The sequence below is a fragment of the Anser brachyrhynchus genome (assembly GCF_964034855.1).
Source record: "Anser brachyrhynchus genome assembly, chromosome: 9".
In the NCBI taxonomy this organism is placed as follows: Eukaryota; Metazoa; Chordata; class Aves; order Anseriformes; family Anatidae; genus Anser; species Anser brachyrhynchus.
The window spans coordinates 17,766,103-17,783,700 of NC_137703.1; the positions used below are offsets into that span (position 1 = coordinate 17,766,103).

The 17,598-nt window shown below is 42.8% G+C and overlaps 1 protein-coding gene and 1 long non-coding RNA gene across 3 annotated transcripts in view; one reads left to right on the plus strand and one right to left on the minus strand.

The window, feature by feature from the left end:
* Window positions 1–73: 73 nt before the first annotated feature.
* LOC308200057 overlaps window positions 74–17,598 on the minus strand; it is a 45,485-nt gene continuing 27,960 nt past the window's right edge. For both annotated transcript variants that reach the window (XR_013955200.1, XR_013955201.1), the window contains 4 exons: window positions 15,875–16,029; window positions 11,157–11,317; window positions 5,118–5,215; window positions 74–2,704 (listed from right to left, as the gene is read on the minus strand). This is a non-coding gene — a long non-coding RNA (uncharacterized lncRNA). The remainder of the gene's footprint in view (window positions 2,705–5,117; window positions 5,216–11,156; window positions 11,318–15,874; window positions 16,030–17,598) is intronic.
* The window catches only part of MYO7B (myosin VIIB), a 55,618-nt gene continuing 40,735 nt past the window's right edge, over window positions 2,716–17,598 (plus strand). Inside the window, exons 1-12 of the mRNA XM_080605045.1 lie at window positions 2,716–3,566; window positions 4,636–4,737; window positions 9,789–9,831; window positions 11,184–11,297; window positions 12,133–12,285; window positions 12,776–12,960; window positions 14,266–14,387; window positions 15,082–15,224; window positions 15,315–15,428; window positions 15,898–16,051; window positions 16,989–17,065; window positions 17,388–17,507. Of these exons, the coding sequence (XP_080461171.1) occupies window positions 9,814–9,831; window positions 11,184–11,297; window positions 12,133–12,285; window positions 12,776–12,960; window positions 14,266–14,387; window positions 15,082–15,224; window positions 15,315–15,428; window positions 15,898–16,051; window positions 16,989–17,065; window positions 17,388–17,507 (1,200 nt within the window). The 5' untranslated portion in view covers window positions 2,716–3,566; window positions 4,636–4,737; window positions 9,789–9,813. The remainder of the gene's footprint in view (window positions 3,567–4,635; window positions 4,738–9,788; window positions 9,832–11,183; window positions 11,298–12,132; window positions 12,286–12,775; window positions 12,961–14,265; window positions 14,388–15,081; window positions 15,225–15,314; window positions 15,429–15,897; window positions 16,052–16,988; window positions 17,066–17,387; window positions 17,508–17,598) is intronic.

Sequence of the window (17,598 nt, forward strand, 5' to 3'; positions counted from 1 at the left end):
CCCCTGGCGCCCCGGCGGTGCCGCTCTCGCGGGACTTCGGGGGGGGGCGGGTGCCATCTTAGGGTGGGGGGGACGGTGTGAGGGGAGGGGGTGGGGGTGCTCTCGCGTCGTGTAATCAACGGGTACAAGGCAGTGAAGTTAGCTCAGTTTCTTATTTCTAGTTTCTTTTTTTTTTTCTTGTTCTAGAAATTAGCTTTAGTTAAGTACTGAGGAAATTGAAGAAGGCTATGAGAAAAAAAAGACTTATGTTGAACCCTTGTATCAACATGGAAACGAGTATGGAAATGTAAAACGCTTTGTTGTTTTAATAAAGGTGATTCCTTGCATGGGCATTGGGGAACTTCCAACAGACTTAAAACACAGAAAATATTAGGTGACTGCTAAAACGCAATCCAGAACTAAACTAGTTACCCAACTTTTACCTTCAGCTGGTCTAAGGAACGTCTGGTAAAAACACTTCCAAGACTGATAAAGGATGGGAGATCAAAATTTCAGCTGTGGCCTTAAATAACAAAGATTTTACCATCTAAAAAATAGCCAAACCGATCTGCTCCCCACAGATCCAGTTAACAAGAATTAATTTGAATCTCTACAAGAAAGCAGAAGAGCAAAACCAGAGTTCAGCAGCAGGCACACGTGGGCTCTGGATGCCCTGATGGGCACTGGCTGCTGTTACGGTACTGCAGACCAAAGAGGAGACCTGAGGCTGGCTCTGGAAATCGAGGCCTGGCTGTCTGTATGCATTTAGGTCTGCCTGCCCTATCCGAAGCTGCAGTTCAATCCAGTTCATGTGTGGGTGGTGCCTCCAGATTTAGCCTTCAGTCTCAACTGAAAGTTGGCCTTAAAGACGTCTTTTAATTGCTGACTTCCGGAGTAAACAGGTAGAAAGACCTATGTCTTTTTCAGGAATTGTTTTAGTAACCTTTATCCTCTGAGTGGCTGCATTATTCAATTATTTGGAACACCTACAATATGTCAGTGCAGGATTACGAGGTACAACTTCTGTCACTGATGAGTCATTTTAAAATAGAAAGCCTAATATATCCATGTGATGCTCATCTGCCTCTTCTTGTTCAGTGACAAAACATCTTAATTTTCTCAGGGGGTACAGGCTCTTGTGTGACAAACAGAAAACAACATCTGTTGAAGCAGTGTCATTTGGGATATTTCTGATAAACATCAGTGATTTTTATAATCCTACATGCTTCTCTCTTGTTCAGGGACATCAAAATTCAGCAAGCTGAGAACTCTGGTCTGAAGTGAAAATGAGCCATCATTTCTTCTGTGCTATGGACACTTCAGAATGGACGGCAGAGAGGTTAAGCCCTTATTAACACATACACCACAGCAGCGAACACAGTCATAATGCATGAAGTTAATTCTACCATGTTAAATACAGCTAAACTCTCTGATTCGAGTCATTACTCAAAGTGTCAGAATCTTCTGTGTTTCATTTAGAAGGAGAAATTGGTAGTGGAAACATTGTCAAATGATTCTTTGACACAATCTTATATTCTTAGCAAAAAGGCTTTTTTTTTTTTTTTCTGAAAAGCAGCATACATAAAACATAAAAAGAAGGTTTCTTTCTTCACAGCTCTTTTGCAGATAGCCTCCATGGTCTCTTAGCTCTCCTCAGAATTGTGTTCTTAATGGTATCGTGTCCCTTGTCCCTTTTTCCCTTCTTTTATGTGATGTACAGCTTTTAGATCTTTTTACACTGTGTGCTTTCGCTGGGATCTTCTCTGGAAGGAGCAGGCACATGTGCCAGTATATGACGGAAGGCTCGCATTGTTTCACTTATCTGACTTGTTAAACAAATTTAATGGCTTTTTACAACTGACTAAATAGAAAGAAGTAATGACAACTTTAATCTGACTTATAACAACGTGGTAAATAAAGGTCTCTGCAGACAAAGCAGTAAAGTAGGAAATAACAAGTTGGGAGTAGTCAGAGAATCATAGAATGGCCTGGGTTGAAAAGGACCGTAAAGATCATCTACTTTCAACCACCCTGCTCTGGGCAGGGTTGCCAACCATTAGAGCAGGCTGCCCAGAGCCGCATCCAGCCTGGCCTTGAATGTCTCCAGGGATGGGGCATCCACAACCTCTCTGGGCAACCTGTTCCATTGCCTCACCACACTCTGAGTGAAAAACTTTCTCCTAATATCTAACCTAAACCTCCCCTGTCTTAGTTTAAAACCATTCCCCCTTGTCCTATCACTACCAACACAACTACCAACACATATAAACAGGCATTCCCCCTTCTGTTTATATGCTCCCTTCAAGTACTGGAAGGCCGCAATGAGGTCTCCCCGGAGCCTTCTCTTCTCCAAGCTAAACAAGCCCAGTTCCCTCAACCTTTCTTCACAGGAGAGGTGCTCCAGCCCTCTGATCATTTTAGTGGGCCTCCTCTGGACCCGTTCCAAGAGCTCCACATCCTTCTTGTGCTGGGGCCCCAGGCCTGCACGCAGTGTTCCAGGTGGAGTCTCACAAAAGCAGAGTAGAGGGGGACAATCACTTCCCTCTCCCTGCTGGCCACTCCTTTTTTAATGCAGCCCAGGACATAGTTTGCCTTCCAGGCTGCAAGCATGCACTGCTGGCTCACATCCAGCTTCTCCTCCTGCAGGACCCCCAAATCCTTCTCCGCAGGGCTGCTCTCAAGTTCTTCTTCTCCCAGTCTATAGAAATACCTGTCATTTTCTGACCTGTAATGTCATAGAAAATAATGAACAAGGGGAAACATAAATAGAAACAAACAAAAAAGAGATTGAATGAGTACCAAGGTACCTGGGAATTGTACCAAGGTGCCTATGAAACATGGAAGCCTACTGGGTTCTAAAGCAGCATCAGATTATGATGGAAACCCTCCTTGGAAATTAATTATTAATTAATTATTTATGAATATACCACGTTCTGCAGTGATGTCAAGCCATTGTCTCAAATTCCATCTGTAATGAGGCTGAGATGAGAAAATAAAGAATTTCTGCATTTGCTGAAAGTGAAAAGAGGCATAGACTTTTCTCCCTAAAAGTAATGAATTCCCCATGTCTCTGAAAGGAAACCGCCTAACCCCAGGCCTACTGTTGTGACATCCCACACGCACCATGCTGGACAGGGTGCGACAGTGTCTTAAGCAACCTCATCTCAGCAGTGGTGAATAGTCAGGCATCAGTTCTGACAGCCATTCTGCAGGTAACATCTCTGTGTGTGCAATAGCACGCAAGCGTGCGTGCACATGTCTTTGTCCCTCCTGAGCCAGCATGTGGCACTTGCTGGCCTATAATATACTCTTGTAATACCCTCTTGGCTGCATCCCAAGAGGAAGGATGGAGTGGCACTCAGACCATAATGGGATTGCACAGTGGGGGAGAATGACCTGCCTTCTAGCAAACAGAGTATGCAGCACCCACTTGGCGTGTGTGGAGGTGTGTAATGACACAGATCCCAGAGCCCCACCAGTCTGCCTCTCTGTACACCATCATGAACTGGCTGGAATGAAATAAGCCTTTCCCTGAGGGACAGACTGCTCAAGACAATCAAGGGATGCACTTGAAAAATCATTTTCTGGTATGTACTTCTTATTTAGCTTGCTTTGTCCCTGCAGTATGCCTTTCAGAGTTAACAGACATCAGTGACTTAAAGCTACAAATCTGCTTAGAGGGAGGCGGTTACTGTAGACAGGAGGGCTTCCGAATGAATTGTTTACATTGGAGATTGTTATACCCAATCCACCTCCCCTCAGAAGCCTCATCAAAATAACTAGTTTAACATAAAATGACCCTTGGCATCTAGGACTCGGTGATATGGAAATAACAAGGCCACTTTGATTTAGCTAGAGAGGAAATGTGAGAGGTAGTGCTATGTGCAAATTAAGCCCTTTGATCCTGACATCAATCTCTTAATTAGGAAGCTGTCAGAAAGAGGCAGTTCTGTTAACACATGTCTATCCAGATAGACCTATTGCTCTGCACAACGGTAGTATTAATTTCACCTGGGATTATCCAATTTTAATTTGTCACATTTCTCTGTGCATTATTCATCAGCATAAAATGTACTGCAAATTACTCCAGTGCCTCTGTTACCCCTAGTTACAACTACAAATGTGTCTATGCCTCGCAGAGTCCCTTACCAAACTGTCTTCAGCAGTAAACAGAGTTGCTCACTCCTGGCAAACTCTTGTTATCTTTCCATATTCACACAGCTCAGTGGCCCTGACCTGAGCTCCCCCCTATTCAGTCACAGGCACTTCTGTTGAAGAAGCCGGTAGCAAGCTGCCTGCTCGTCTCTCACTAGGTACATGTGTACTACAAAAAAACAAGGCTGCTTCTGCTTGGTATATCAAGTCTCTGCTCCTTTAGTTTACGTTTCCTGCCTCTTCAGTATGTCTAGATTTAACTGTGGAGATCCACCTCCCTTCTGATACGTATTTCAGCCATATGATGAGTTATGCTTTACTTCAGACCACTTTGAGTTCCCTGTGTTTCCATCTCATACTGTTTACATGTTGTGCTAGTACAGAAATACCGTAGTCCTCTCTGAAATAGCACTGCTACTGTGTTTCAGTCACAAATGTTAAAAATGTACTGTTCTAGAATGTGATTCTCTGCCCAAAAATATGCTGCATTTCGAATTTCAGCAGGTACGTTTCATTTGCTGAAGAAACATGTATGGCACCTTTTCCTGCAGTCTAATTGCACAAAAACCTTTTGTTTTAGACTTCTACCTTGGCAGTATAAAGGTATGTACTTTGATTTATTTGCTGATTTTTGACCTGCATCTAAAAAAATCAGAACTTCTTGAGAAGATGTTGTTAATCACATATGGCTTATAGACTTCTAAAAACTGTTGTATCAGAAATAAAAGTCTGTTAAAGAACTAGCTTGAGGCAAAATCCTCAAGTCAGAATGACTCGCACAGTTAGAAACTTAAAAAATGCCCTCTGCTTTGTGGTTTCCTGACTGTCTAAAAGCCTCTGAGCCCTGAAGGGCCTATGCTCTATTTCTGCTGTAAAACATAAACAAAACACTCAGGTAAGGAGGCTAACGTTAAAACACAAAGATGTAACATGGATAAGCACAATTTACTCCCACGTACTTACTCCTATGCTTGAATGCTTACCTCCAATTTCACTATGGAACTACAGCTGGAACCCCAAGAATCTCAGACACAGAGGCTTTTTGTTATCTTTCCCATCACACATTGCAGCTAAACTGAACCTAAGAAACCAGAAAATAAGAATTCAGGCATTAGGTATACTAGGACACGTTCACAATTATTGCACATTTTCACTTGCATATTTAATAAGAGTCATACAGAATAATGCATAGCGAGGCAAACCACCCACTGCATACAATGCCCTGAAGGAAGGTAATGCAGTTAGGTTAGGGTGTCTAGAAAAAAACTCATCCCCACTGCTTGGGCTTGCAGTTCAAGGATGAAATGTGCCTAACTCCTGGCTACTTGCTCTAGCTGGAGAAACCCTGTATCTGCCTCACTTCAGGTATACTACCTTTCTGTTTCTTTCCCAGACATCACATCTTGCGCTGGAATTTAACAGCATATGCAAGAAGAGCACAGGATTGCTGAGAGTGCATTTGGAGCAACCAGAAAGTAGGAAACTCCTAGCCATCCTGTCCTAATGTGGAAAGAGAGAAGTGGAGTTAACTTCCAGGGAGTTAACTTGCACCTAGATGCTAGAACACAGGGACAGAGTGTTTGTTAGGAGATAGTGATAACAAAACCAGGACGTCTTAAACAGACTACAAATCCCAGTCCCTTTAGATGTGCGTGTGACCATCAGTATTTCAGTTAAGTGCCCCGAGTTCTTTTTGTCTTGAGCTCTAGGTACTGTGAAACACAGTCCACAACAGTCCAAGTCCAAGTCCAACATTGACTGATGTGCATTTTCTGACCTTGCAGAAAGAGCTGCACAACACCAAAGGGAGAGATGAGAGACACGGGCCCAGTTTCCGCTTATCTAACAGGGTCACTCAAGGAGAACCTCAGGGAAGTCAGTGGCGTTTGAGCAGCACAAGACCAGATGTTAAAGAGTTTCCTACTGGGAGTGCTTTTCAGATATTTTGAAAGGATTCAGGCACAGAGGAGAGACTGAAGTTTAAGGTTCAGCCAGGCAAGAATTAGCCTTGCTGCTTATTGGAACACCTGACTTGCAAATGACATATATGCTGAACTGGGAGCAAAGTCCTGTAATAAATAACCGTGCCTCAGTTATTTCCGCCTTTGCGCAGCAGAAAACTGCCACTTGGTGAGGGATCCTTTAATGGCACCCATGCCAGTCTCACCTTCCCTTTCCTTCTTACTCCTATGCTTACGAAAAACAGGGAACTAAGCTGCAGAAACCATACAGTGAAGATTTCTTCTGGAGAGGTAATTTCCCATCCTGTGGGCTGCAAATTGGTTTATTGCTGCATTACTTCAGAAAGAAAATCGACAGAGACAGCCAGGTGTTGTGGGAAAGCTGCCATTCAAGCAGGAGGGGAGTTGGTCAATCATGATTTATCTGGGAATAAGCATTTCAAGTGCTGAATCTGTGTAACCTGGGATTATTTGGGATCTCTTCTCTATATGTCCATTCTTGGCCACTGTTATATACTGGGTCTGGAAGTAGCTACGCCTTTGATCTGACCCAGCAGGGCTGTGCTTCATGTTTACTTGTAGCACTCCTCTTTGCTCTGGGCAGCCATTTCTGCCTTGTTGCAGTATTCTGGTTTCTGGCTCAGGTTAGAAAGTACCTATCAATTGTGAGTCACTGTGGCTGACCGTGGCTCATCTTTGTCTTGTTTGCCACGTACTGTGATTCTGTACAACCCGGCTTCACTCATAGTAACAGGTCACCCCTTCTGGAAGCTAGCATGCAAATCCAGTTCCCACATCATGAATAAGGACATGAGGATGTGGTCGTAAGAATAATTGGTCTTGAAAGAAGGAAAGTCCTTCTTGAGAGAGTGTAATAAAGAACAGGGGGAAAAAATGGCAGCCAGAAAGAACGTTGCAGTGCTAAGTTTTCATAGGCGTGCAACAAAACTCAGAATCATCTTAGTTACAGATGAGCTCTGGAGGCAGCTCTAGTCTCACAGGGAATTCTTAATATAGTCACCAGATGTTGTACTGTACACAGCAGTTGCTGTTTCTCCATGTGCCACATTTTGTTGTGTGACATTCTACTTCCCTTCCCATTATTGGGTCACATGTGAAAATTGCATTTAAAATTTCTGCTTTAAAATGTGCGTTAGCATTGGACTTCTACTGCAATAGTCTGTCCTCTCTTGATGACATCTCTTGATATTTTTTACCTTGGTGTCACAGATACGTTTTGGAATTTTAATAACTGGTTATTTTTAACATATTTTGTGATGATTTTAAAGTGGTAAATTGTTCTGGGCTTGCTCAGAAACTTGTTAGATCCATGCTACTATATAGCCCTTTATAGCCATGAATAGGGCACAAAGATCGTGCAGCTTGCCAAAGTACTTCCTAGTTTCCATTTTGCTACCATAACAACCTTCCTTCTGTTTAGGACATTGATGTAACCCACACAGTGGCAGTATCTTGCATATAGGGGTATAATTGCTCCTTCCATTTAGTCTGAAGAAAAGGTGGTTTACACACCCATCAATTTTAACTAAGGCTGTGATTTACGGAAGCTAGTTATACCTTCCCAAATAACAGAGGTAAAAAAGTTGGCAGTTAGAGGAAAGCACATGATAAAATGAGCCCTAATTCTCTCACTACAGACTTTTCTTCCAACACTGAATACAAAAGTTTATTAAAACACGAGGGAGAAACCAACGTTGTCCCCAAACTATAGCTTAAGGTTTCTTTAATGCTGATTTTCATTTTTCAAGTGTATGAATTTCCAAAATCAAACAATTACTTTAAACACTTTTCTAGTAATTTAGTTGCAAATTTCTAAATCTCAGAAACTCCTATAGCTGCAGCATAAAATGATGATAAATCATTAAATAATTGAAAGTATTAAATCAGAAAAATAATGAAATCTGGGTACCTCTCAAAAATATGTATACAAAATATTACATAGAATTGTAAATAGTTATCATAAAATTTAACCATAACATTTTAAAGCCTGTACACATGATAAAGAGAAAAAAATCTCAAGGGTTTCAGTGAAATTATTTACGAATTATCCCATCAATCACTTACATTAATGGCACTGCAAACTGGGATTTTGATGATTATCTGTATAGCAAAGGTAAAAAATAGAACATTCAACTCAGTTAATCTTTGGTTTTCTTGTTTTTCACAAACGTTCCAGAGAACCTGTCCAAAATCCTATCTTAATTTAGGGCCAGAACAAAATAACTTCTCAAAAGTCAATGAGAAAATAAGAAACTTGAATTTGAGTATAAAGACAAAACTGGGGCAGGTGTCTCTCTTCTTCATGGGGGGTGTTCCAAGAGATCACGGACTTAGCTAGAATAAGTGCCAAAGATCATTTTCTTGTCCTGTAGTGTCCACTTGTCTTCTTGTAAAATGGTTTACAAGAGGTTTGCCATCAAACAGGAATGTACAGAAGGGATGCAGATGACTCAATATGTCCTCGTTGAGCATCATCCAAGCAGGAAGTTGTAAAACCCGCTTGAAATAAATGCTAAGAAAACATCATTAATAATAGATCATAAAAGGGTAGAAACAGAATTAAATTTTGGTCCAAGGTTAGCATTTTGCAGAACACTTTGCTTATTGCAAGTATTTTATTCTTATTATGAACTTTGAGTTGAACCTTCTCATTGGGTGTGCTGGAACAACGGGCGAGGGGAGTGATCCTTTAGAGAAGTGGAGAATGGGTCACACAGCTGTGAGGAGCTTGTGAATATGAGGTTGTGGAGGCCTGGACACACACCAGCTACTGAATCACAAATTGTTCATCAGCCTTACATTCAGGAATGGCTTTTGCGTAGTAGGAAGAGATAACAGGGAAAAACAAAACAAAACAAAACAAAAAAACGTATCTTTTGGTGGGGAGATGGACCTAGCTCGCTTTGCAATGAGTTGGAGCCAAGAGCAGCAAGCAGAGGAAGAAAGAATAAATGAAATCAAATCATTGTTAGTTATACGCTCCAGTCCTGTGGCTGTACCTGCCTTTCCTCAGATGCACAGGTTGCGAGCTGCAGGGACTGCACTCCTGGACTCACTGTTTAGCACAGGATCAGCAGACATGAACTCACCCAGGTTACGTTTAATAGAGCCATATGTGAATGCGTAATTTGTGTGCTCTGCTACAGAGGAGTGCTTCCTCATCTCTGATACACTGGAGAATGAGGGAATACGCCTTCCTCAAGTTACTGCAGAGTTTTCAGCAATTACTGGAGTTTTATTCAGTCTACCTGCACAGTGGAAGTTTGAAAGCCAGCTCACCATTATCAACTGCTAAAAAAATATGGTCAACATCATGTTTTAATTCATTCCTCAGTGTTCTTTATCTGGACTGTAAGTCTGCATGAGTGATGAGAGATTACTCAGAGTTTTAAATGTGGTCTACTTTCTAGGGCTTAGTCTCAGCCGAAGCCTTTCACACTCTGCAAACATTAAAAGTGAACTTTGTGAAGAGCCTTTGCCTGTGATTTCCCCCACACAGTAAAAGGCATCTAGCAGCCTTCCTGCTGTACCAAGAGTGGTAGCAAGCAAATCACAGTCCTGGAATCTCCCAAATTCCACCTGTAGTAGCCTATGGGAGAGGAAGCACTGCCTGTTCTGATCAAAGCCTGAGCCCTTTTCTGGCCTAATGTTATGTTCTTCTTGGGACTGCAGGTTGCATACAGTGATCTGAAACATAATGGTCCTTTTTAGAAAGGTAAGTCCTATTCTTTGCTATTATTTACTGGTTAGCTGGGGCCCAAAGAGGAAAAAAAGGACCTTAACATCCTTGTTCATCTCAAAAAGAACAGCAGAAGTAACCCCGTATCAACAAGATATAAAATAATCTGGACTAAAAATGCAAAAGCGTCATGCCAACTTTGGGCTAGCCTGGCTGTGCTTACGCTGAGCTGGTGACCTCTGTCACAAGGTGTGGCACTGAAACTGCAGATTACCTCTGGAATTTTATTCAGTGCAAATCGGAGCACTGTAATGTTCTTTATAACCTTGTGTGATGTTTACAGACGTTTACGCTCCAGTTATTTGGTTTTAAACATAAGCCCATAAAGTATTTTAAGAGGAAAAATAAATATTTTTTCAGTAAAAAAATTGAAACATTGACAGTAAGTGCTATGTTCAGAACAAAGTTTGTATGCAACAAGACAGTCAGCTGGAAAGCCAGTTCCGCAGCAGGTGTAAGCCAATTCATACCCCCTTGAAGATCCAGCCTACAGCTTTGTTCCATTTTCATTCTAGTCATTGGAGTACTTCTTTTTTTTTCGAATCTGAATTAATGCCTGGAGCAAGAGTAGGTATTCCTGGGGAGCCTGGGGAGTACAAACAGGGCAGTAGCTCAGGCAACACTGCAATGGTGCTTATTCCTAGGAAAGGACAGCCATAGCTCACACCTTTCCTCCAGTGACAGCAGAGCTGTCCTGCATGCTGGCTCTGCAGGCAGGATGTTGCCATGACTCCACAAATGTAAAGAGGAGCTGGGCTGAACAAACAATGCATTTTTTTCCTAAGACAGATCACAGATGCAATCACATTTGTAAGTGATTTGAAAGATAGCAGAAAAAATACATGTAAAACTGTTGCAACCGGGCTCTCTGCACTTCCAGGCATCTAGTCTGTCCATCTTTTTTTCCCCAAGAACGCTTTTGTTTTCAAGCATCTCACCTGAAAGAATACCACAACTACTGTGAGGCTGCCAAGGCACATTACCAGCATTCACGGTGCCGCCCCCCCACCAATTTCTAGGAGGTAGTGGAGCTGAGTAATCACTGTCCTTGTAAAAGGCGTTATGTTATTTGCTCTTGTAATACAACTGGGCTGGATGACTCAGGCAAAACCATTTTCCATGCCAGCTGTGGTGCTGGGAATAGTACTCAAAGATCCCAATGCTATCACAATTAGACTGTACTACCTGCAAGTGGTAAGAACTTGTCCAGTTAGACAGTGCAGAAGAAATTAAAGCAATAGAAAACTAAGACCAAGACATATATGCATGTGAACTACGTGGCATTAAGTCTGTCACATTACCTGACAATGACTTTTCTTCCCCTGCAGGGTGATCATGTGTGGCTGGAGACTCATACGAACAGTGAATTTAATGTCCCTATTGGGGCAGTTGTGAAAGACTCTGACTCAGGACGGATCTTGTTGGAGGATGATGAAGGCAAGGTGGGCTATGCTACAACTTTCTGTAGAAGATAAACATAAAAATCAAAAGTACAAAGTACAAAAGAACGGACTTATTGGATCAGACCAAAGCTTCATCTAGGCAAACAGTCTGACTTTGATAATGACTGGTGAGATACACTGAAAGAAATAATATAAAAATAAGGCCAACATAGGGTGATGCTTCCCTAGTATCTACAGATCCCAACAGTATGAAGATCTAGAGCTTCTTGAGCTAGTGGTTATAACCAAGTAGCTAAGAACAGGAAACAGACAAGCTACAATCCCTAAATTTAGTAGAGCTCTAGGTAAAATCATGATCCCGCTAAAGTCTGTTGAACCGGAGTTTCACACCTACCTCAAACATGTTCTGGCTGTAATGATCTGACAGAACTGCACTGTGAACACTCATGATTTAGATTAGATGCCAGGAGGAAATTCTTCACTCAGAGGGTGGTGAGGCACTGGAACAGGCTGCCCGGAGAAGCTCTGGATGCCCCATCCCTGGAAGTGTTCAAGGTTGGGTGTGATGAGGCCCTGGGCAACCTGATCTAGTGGGTGGCATGCCTGCCCATGGCAGGGGGGTTGGAACTAGATCATCTTTAAGATTCTGTGATGTCCAGAACTCACCTACACGGCTTTGTTTAAGGTTTTAAATCATCCAGTCCTGTGGAGCAGCGCACCTGCTAATTTCTGTAGTTCAGTCAGCTGTTTGTTAGAATACGCTGGGTTTAGTGTGGACTACGTTCAAGCTTGCTCTGGTCTAACATGGTGCTTTCCTTTGTTTGTCTCTAAGTAACAGCATAACCCATTAAAACTTCTGCCTTGCCTTTTTCAGGAGCACTGGATCATGGCCCAGAACATGCACATGGTGCGCCCAATGCACCCATCCTCTGTCCAAGGGGTGGAAGACATGATCCGCCTTGGGGATCTTCATGAAGCAGGCATGGTGCACAACCTCCTCATCCGCCACCAGCAGCACAAAATCTATGTGAGTGCCAAGGTTACCAGGCACGCTACTTCTAGCAATAACTTCTAATGCACCTTTAGTAGGGTGACCTGAGCTGCCTGCATGCCTTCTTTCATGCATAGGGCCCCACAACCATAACTTTGCCCAGTGCAAAGTTCAGCTACATCTGCATCAGAACAGAAAAGCAGCTTAAAAATCACTACAAAACATCTTATGATACCACAGAAAAATGCCATGCCAATTTGAGCTTTTGTGTTTTAGCCTGAGACAGCGAGGTGAGCTGTGATTTGGCCAGGAGATTATAGTTATCATTATTCCTTCTGCAAAAAAAAAAGATACCCTGGGTAATTTAGTAACAACCAGACCTTAGCACTTAGGCTTTACCTAAGTGTTGCTATGGATCTCCCAGGTTTCCCTCCTGCCTCTGCTTAGTATCACACTGTGAGTGCCTTTGGCTGTATTCTTGTTTGCAGGTTTGCTGCTAGAGGTAATGCTCATAACTGTTTTCCAGACTTACACAGGATCTATCTTGGTAGCAGTGAATCCATACCAGCTGCTGCCTCTCTACACAGTTGATTATATCAGGCTGTACTGCAACAAGAGGATCGGAGAGCTGCCACCTCATGTCTTCGCCATTGCTGACAATTGTTACTTCAATATGAAGAGGAATAAGAGAGACCAGTGCTGTGTGATCAGGTGACTGGACTCAGGATGAGTGGCAGAAGCCAAGTCTGGCATGTTTTTAGGGCACCTTTGAGGACATAGGAAGTCTTCCAAATGCAAAGGCACAGACTTGAGATAACAGTAAGACTTGAGATAACAGTTTTCTCCCCTGCTACTTCATTTTCAGTCAGGGCTACAAAAGGTAGAACATACGCAAGGGATTTCCAAAGTCCATTGTTTTTCCCCAGACTCTTTGAAAATGGTGATACATTGTGCACATCTGATCCTTTGTGGTGTAAGGCTATCTTTCACCTTGGGGACACGATACTTGTGCTACTTGTGTTTTTTGCAGGGATTTCCTGAATCATAGAAACTCAGAATCATAGAATCATTAAGGTTGGAAGAGACCTCCAAGATCATCTGGTCCAACCATACTACTACCAATGTCACTCACTAAACCATGTCCCTAAGGACCAGGTCCAACCTTTCCTTAAACAACCCCAGGGACAGTGACACCACCACTTCCCTGGGCAACCCATTCCAATGCCTGACTGCTCTTTCTGAGAAGAAATACCTCCTCATTTCCAACCTGAACCTCCCCTGGTGCAACTTGAGGCCATTCCCTCTAGTCCTATCACCAGTTATCTGTGAGAAGAGGCTGACCCCCAGCTCCCCACAGCTTTCTTTCAGGTAGTTGTAGACAGCAATGAGGTCTCCCCTGAGCCTCCTCTTCTCCAGACCAAACAACCCCAGCTCCCCCAGCTGCTCCTCACAGGACTTGTGTTCCAGGCCCTTCACCAGCTTCGTAGCTCTTCTCTGGACACATTCCAAGGCCTCAATGCCCTTCTTGTACTGAGGGGCCTAAAACTGCTAACCTGAAAATGGAGGGGAAACTTTCTTTATCCTATAAACACATAACATGTATCCATTTTCTGCTAATCATCAGTGCGAATAATCAGAGTCTCATTGCAATAATATCTGACCATAGTACATCAACTGAGTTGCCTCAGCTAACACCAGCACTGAAAATCTGTCAATGTATTAAATAAAAGCAAGTGGTCATTTAATTTCTACTGGTACAGAATGTCTTTCATGGATTTGCTCATTTTTAATCAGAGGGAGAATTTAATCCTCAACCTTAGTCTAAAAAACAACTTAAATTTTAGCAGATAAGATGTTGAAAAACTACCATACTCTAGTCCTCCATGAAAGACAGCCTGATCTGCCATCCACAATGTAAATATAAGTAGGATTTATTTTTTCACCTTAGTCTGCCATTTGCCACCCTAGCCAAAAAAGAAGAAATTAAACCATTAATGATATTGTTTCTTTATGCAGTGGAGAATCTGGAGCTGGGAAAACTGAAAGCACAAAGCTAATACTACAGTTTTTGGCAGCTGTCAGTGGCCAGCATTCCTGGATAGAGCAGCAAATCCTAGAGGCCAACCCTATTCTGGAAGGTGGGTTTTTAGCAAAAAGGCCTGATTTACCACCCTTATCACAGGAATTTTATGTCAGGAAAAATTCAGGAACAGACCCTTGAACTGCTGTATTTGCATAACAGCTAAAAACCCTAAAGTACTGACAATGTAGCGTAGAAATTCTCTAGATTTTTCTGCCATGTCCCCATTAGGTCCACAGCAGCTCCCATGCTGCAGGAGGAGGTGCCACCATAGCAGGTAACTCAGAACTGCAGGGAGCACAAAAGCCTTTGGAAAGGCAGAGACCTTTTGGTAAAGCCCCCTTGTTTGGCATTTGCACCAGATAGTGGAAAAGTGACTACGAATAGATACATCTGTAGGGTAGGTCCCTAAGACATCCATCTTTCTCAGTAGAGGGATCGGGTGAGTTCCCAGAAAGTCCTTTTGCAGGTCTTAATTAAGAAGTGCTCAGCTCCCTTGGCTGGTCAGATATAGTGTATATGCGGATCACCTGAATATATATGTTTTAGGGCCCAATTATCTGGATGCACAGTATGCCTGCCTGTCATTTCAGCAGGGAGCCTTAGTCCTTGTATTCTTTAGTACTTGTCAGCACTATCATTTGGTGCACAACTTGTAAAATGCCAGCAGAAAAACAGAAGAGACTTAAAAATAGACACAATGTTCATTAACTGCAGTAATCAAGATACTACCTCTGCCCTTTGCCAATCAGCTTTTGGAAATGCCAAGACAGTTCGAAATGATAATTCAAGTCGCTTTGGGAAATACATTGATATCTACTTCAACCGCAGTGGTGTGATAGAAGGAGCCCAGATAGAACAGTTTCTTCTGGAAAAGTCACGCGTTTGCCGGCAGGTGAGGGCACTTGCAGATGTCCATTCTGCCCGCTCCTGTGTTACAAGCCTGTACTAACAAGGCTATATTGGCCTATTCCTTTCTTTCTAGGCTCCAGAGGAGAGGAACTATCACATCTTCTATTGCATGCTAATGGGGATGAATCTGGAGCAGAAAAAGATGCTGAATCTGGGAACTGCTTCAGAGTACACTTATCTCACTACGGTAACAATCTCTGCTTTCTTCTGCATTATCCCTTTGCCATTTACTTCTTCCAGCAAACAAGTACCATCAATAGGAGCTGCAGATGGGTAGTTACCAAGTATCAGCAGTCCTTTCCTTAGAGTACCAGAAGCAGTAACATCAAAAGTGCTGTGAGTCTCAGTTTCAGAGACTTACTGTAAGGTCCACCTGTCCACCACAGAAGCAGCTTGTGGCAGTTCAAAGCCTTCTATCCAAGTCAGCCTTAAGAAACATAAAGGACATCTTAAAGCATGTAGGAAATATCCCCCGCTTTCACAGACACTTAGATTTCAGATGAATGCCAGGGAGAAAGCTAATCAAGTATGTATACCTTAGGAGAAAATGAATAAGCAGAAACAATGTCAAAAATCCTCATCCTTATATATGATATTTATATGATATGAAGAGAAACAAGAGATTTTCCTTGCCTGTTGAGTGTGGTGTCTTGCAGGGCAACTGCACATCTTGTGATGGCCGGAATGATGCGAAGGAGTATGCCCACATCCGCTCGGCTATGAAGATCCTCATGTTCTCAGACTCTGAGCACTGGGACATCAGCAAACTGCTGGCTGCTATTCTGCACCTGGGGAATGTAGAGTTTGAAGGTAAACTCAGTATTGTCTGTGCTTGGTCTTTCCTCAGACTCAATGTTAAAGGCCTAGAGATGCTGTCTGCTTCCCACTGTACAGCTTAGGTTGTGCTCCGCTGCTGTGTATTAACAGGCAGGTGGACAGGGTTGGAGGGGCAGGCAGATACGCACCATTAAACATTAGGTAATGTTTTGAAAAACATCCATCTAATTTTGTCACACTCAGGTTTCCATGGCTACAAATAAACCCTTATCACGCAAACTGAAACACTAGATAATATAATGCCATGCTACATTTGCTGATTGTAGTGCTCCACGAGCCAGAGGACAGAAGAGCAGTTGAGTCATGCTTGCTGTGGATATGATAGCAGTCATTCTCCTGGCTGGGTACGGTGAACACCCACCTGTGTGAATGCAATTCTTGTATGGCACAGGTACAGCCTCATACACCCAGCAGCAGGATGCCAGGAGCTCTCACATTTTAGAAAAGGCCTCCTTCTCTTTGTGATGCAGAGGATCCAATACAGTCATGCCAGCAGGGATCTTTGGAGTAATGCTGGCTGCTAAAATGGAACATTTTGACAACCTTTTTTGTCTAAATTTCCCATAAGCCAGATATAAGGAAAAAATGTTTTCAGAAACATTTTCTGAAGTCAGATATAACTTCTCCAGATCTCCAATAGCTACCGTTTAAAAGTAATAACCTTGTCAGTTTTGCTGCGACTTTTAGCCTGATGTTCGGGAGTTGTGAGGACCCCATACATGCCAGGATCCCTGACTGAAATCAGAACTCATCTTAGTAAAATCATCAAACCCGGGAGCTTCGTCAGGGAACTGATTGCTTTGTCACATTCCCAGAGCTATGGGGTTACAGAAATACGGCTGCAATAATAGCACAGCCCCCACCCCGACAGAAATGATTCACCCCAAGACTGACTGTTTCCTCATTCCAGCGGCTGTGTACGACAACTTGGACTGCTCTGATGTGATGGATTCACCACATTTTTCGACTGCAACCAAATTGCTTGAGGTAACGGACTCTCATCTTCTACTAGTTCTCTCCTTCATCCATGCTCCCTGAGCGCACTGACAAAGCATGATTAGAACATTAGAACACTGTAGAGGGTTTATGTATGGAAGCACATAAAAAGGGCTTTTCTTCCCACTGATACTCAAGTGATGCTGTTGCAGATGTGTCTGAGCTAGGAGAGCTTTCAGTCTGGGACAGCAGAATGCTGTCATGAATGCTGCTGGACAGGCAATTTGTTACAGCCCTCTTCCTGAGACAGACTTCCTTTGCTGGATCTCCTTTATCCACCTGAATGACCAGATTGCCATTCCTGTTCCTCCAGGTGGACTCCAGTGAACTTCAGAACAGTCTCACAAACCTCTCAATCATTGTCCGAGGAGAAAGTGTGTCCAGGCCTCTGAGCGTAGCTCAAGCTGCAGATGGGAGGGACGCATTTGTGAAGGTATTGGTTCTTATGTATTCTCTGTTTAAGATTGGGAATGCTTTCAAAGCTGTCTGTCTTACTAGTGAAAGAGCCTTTTGTGATAAATATT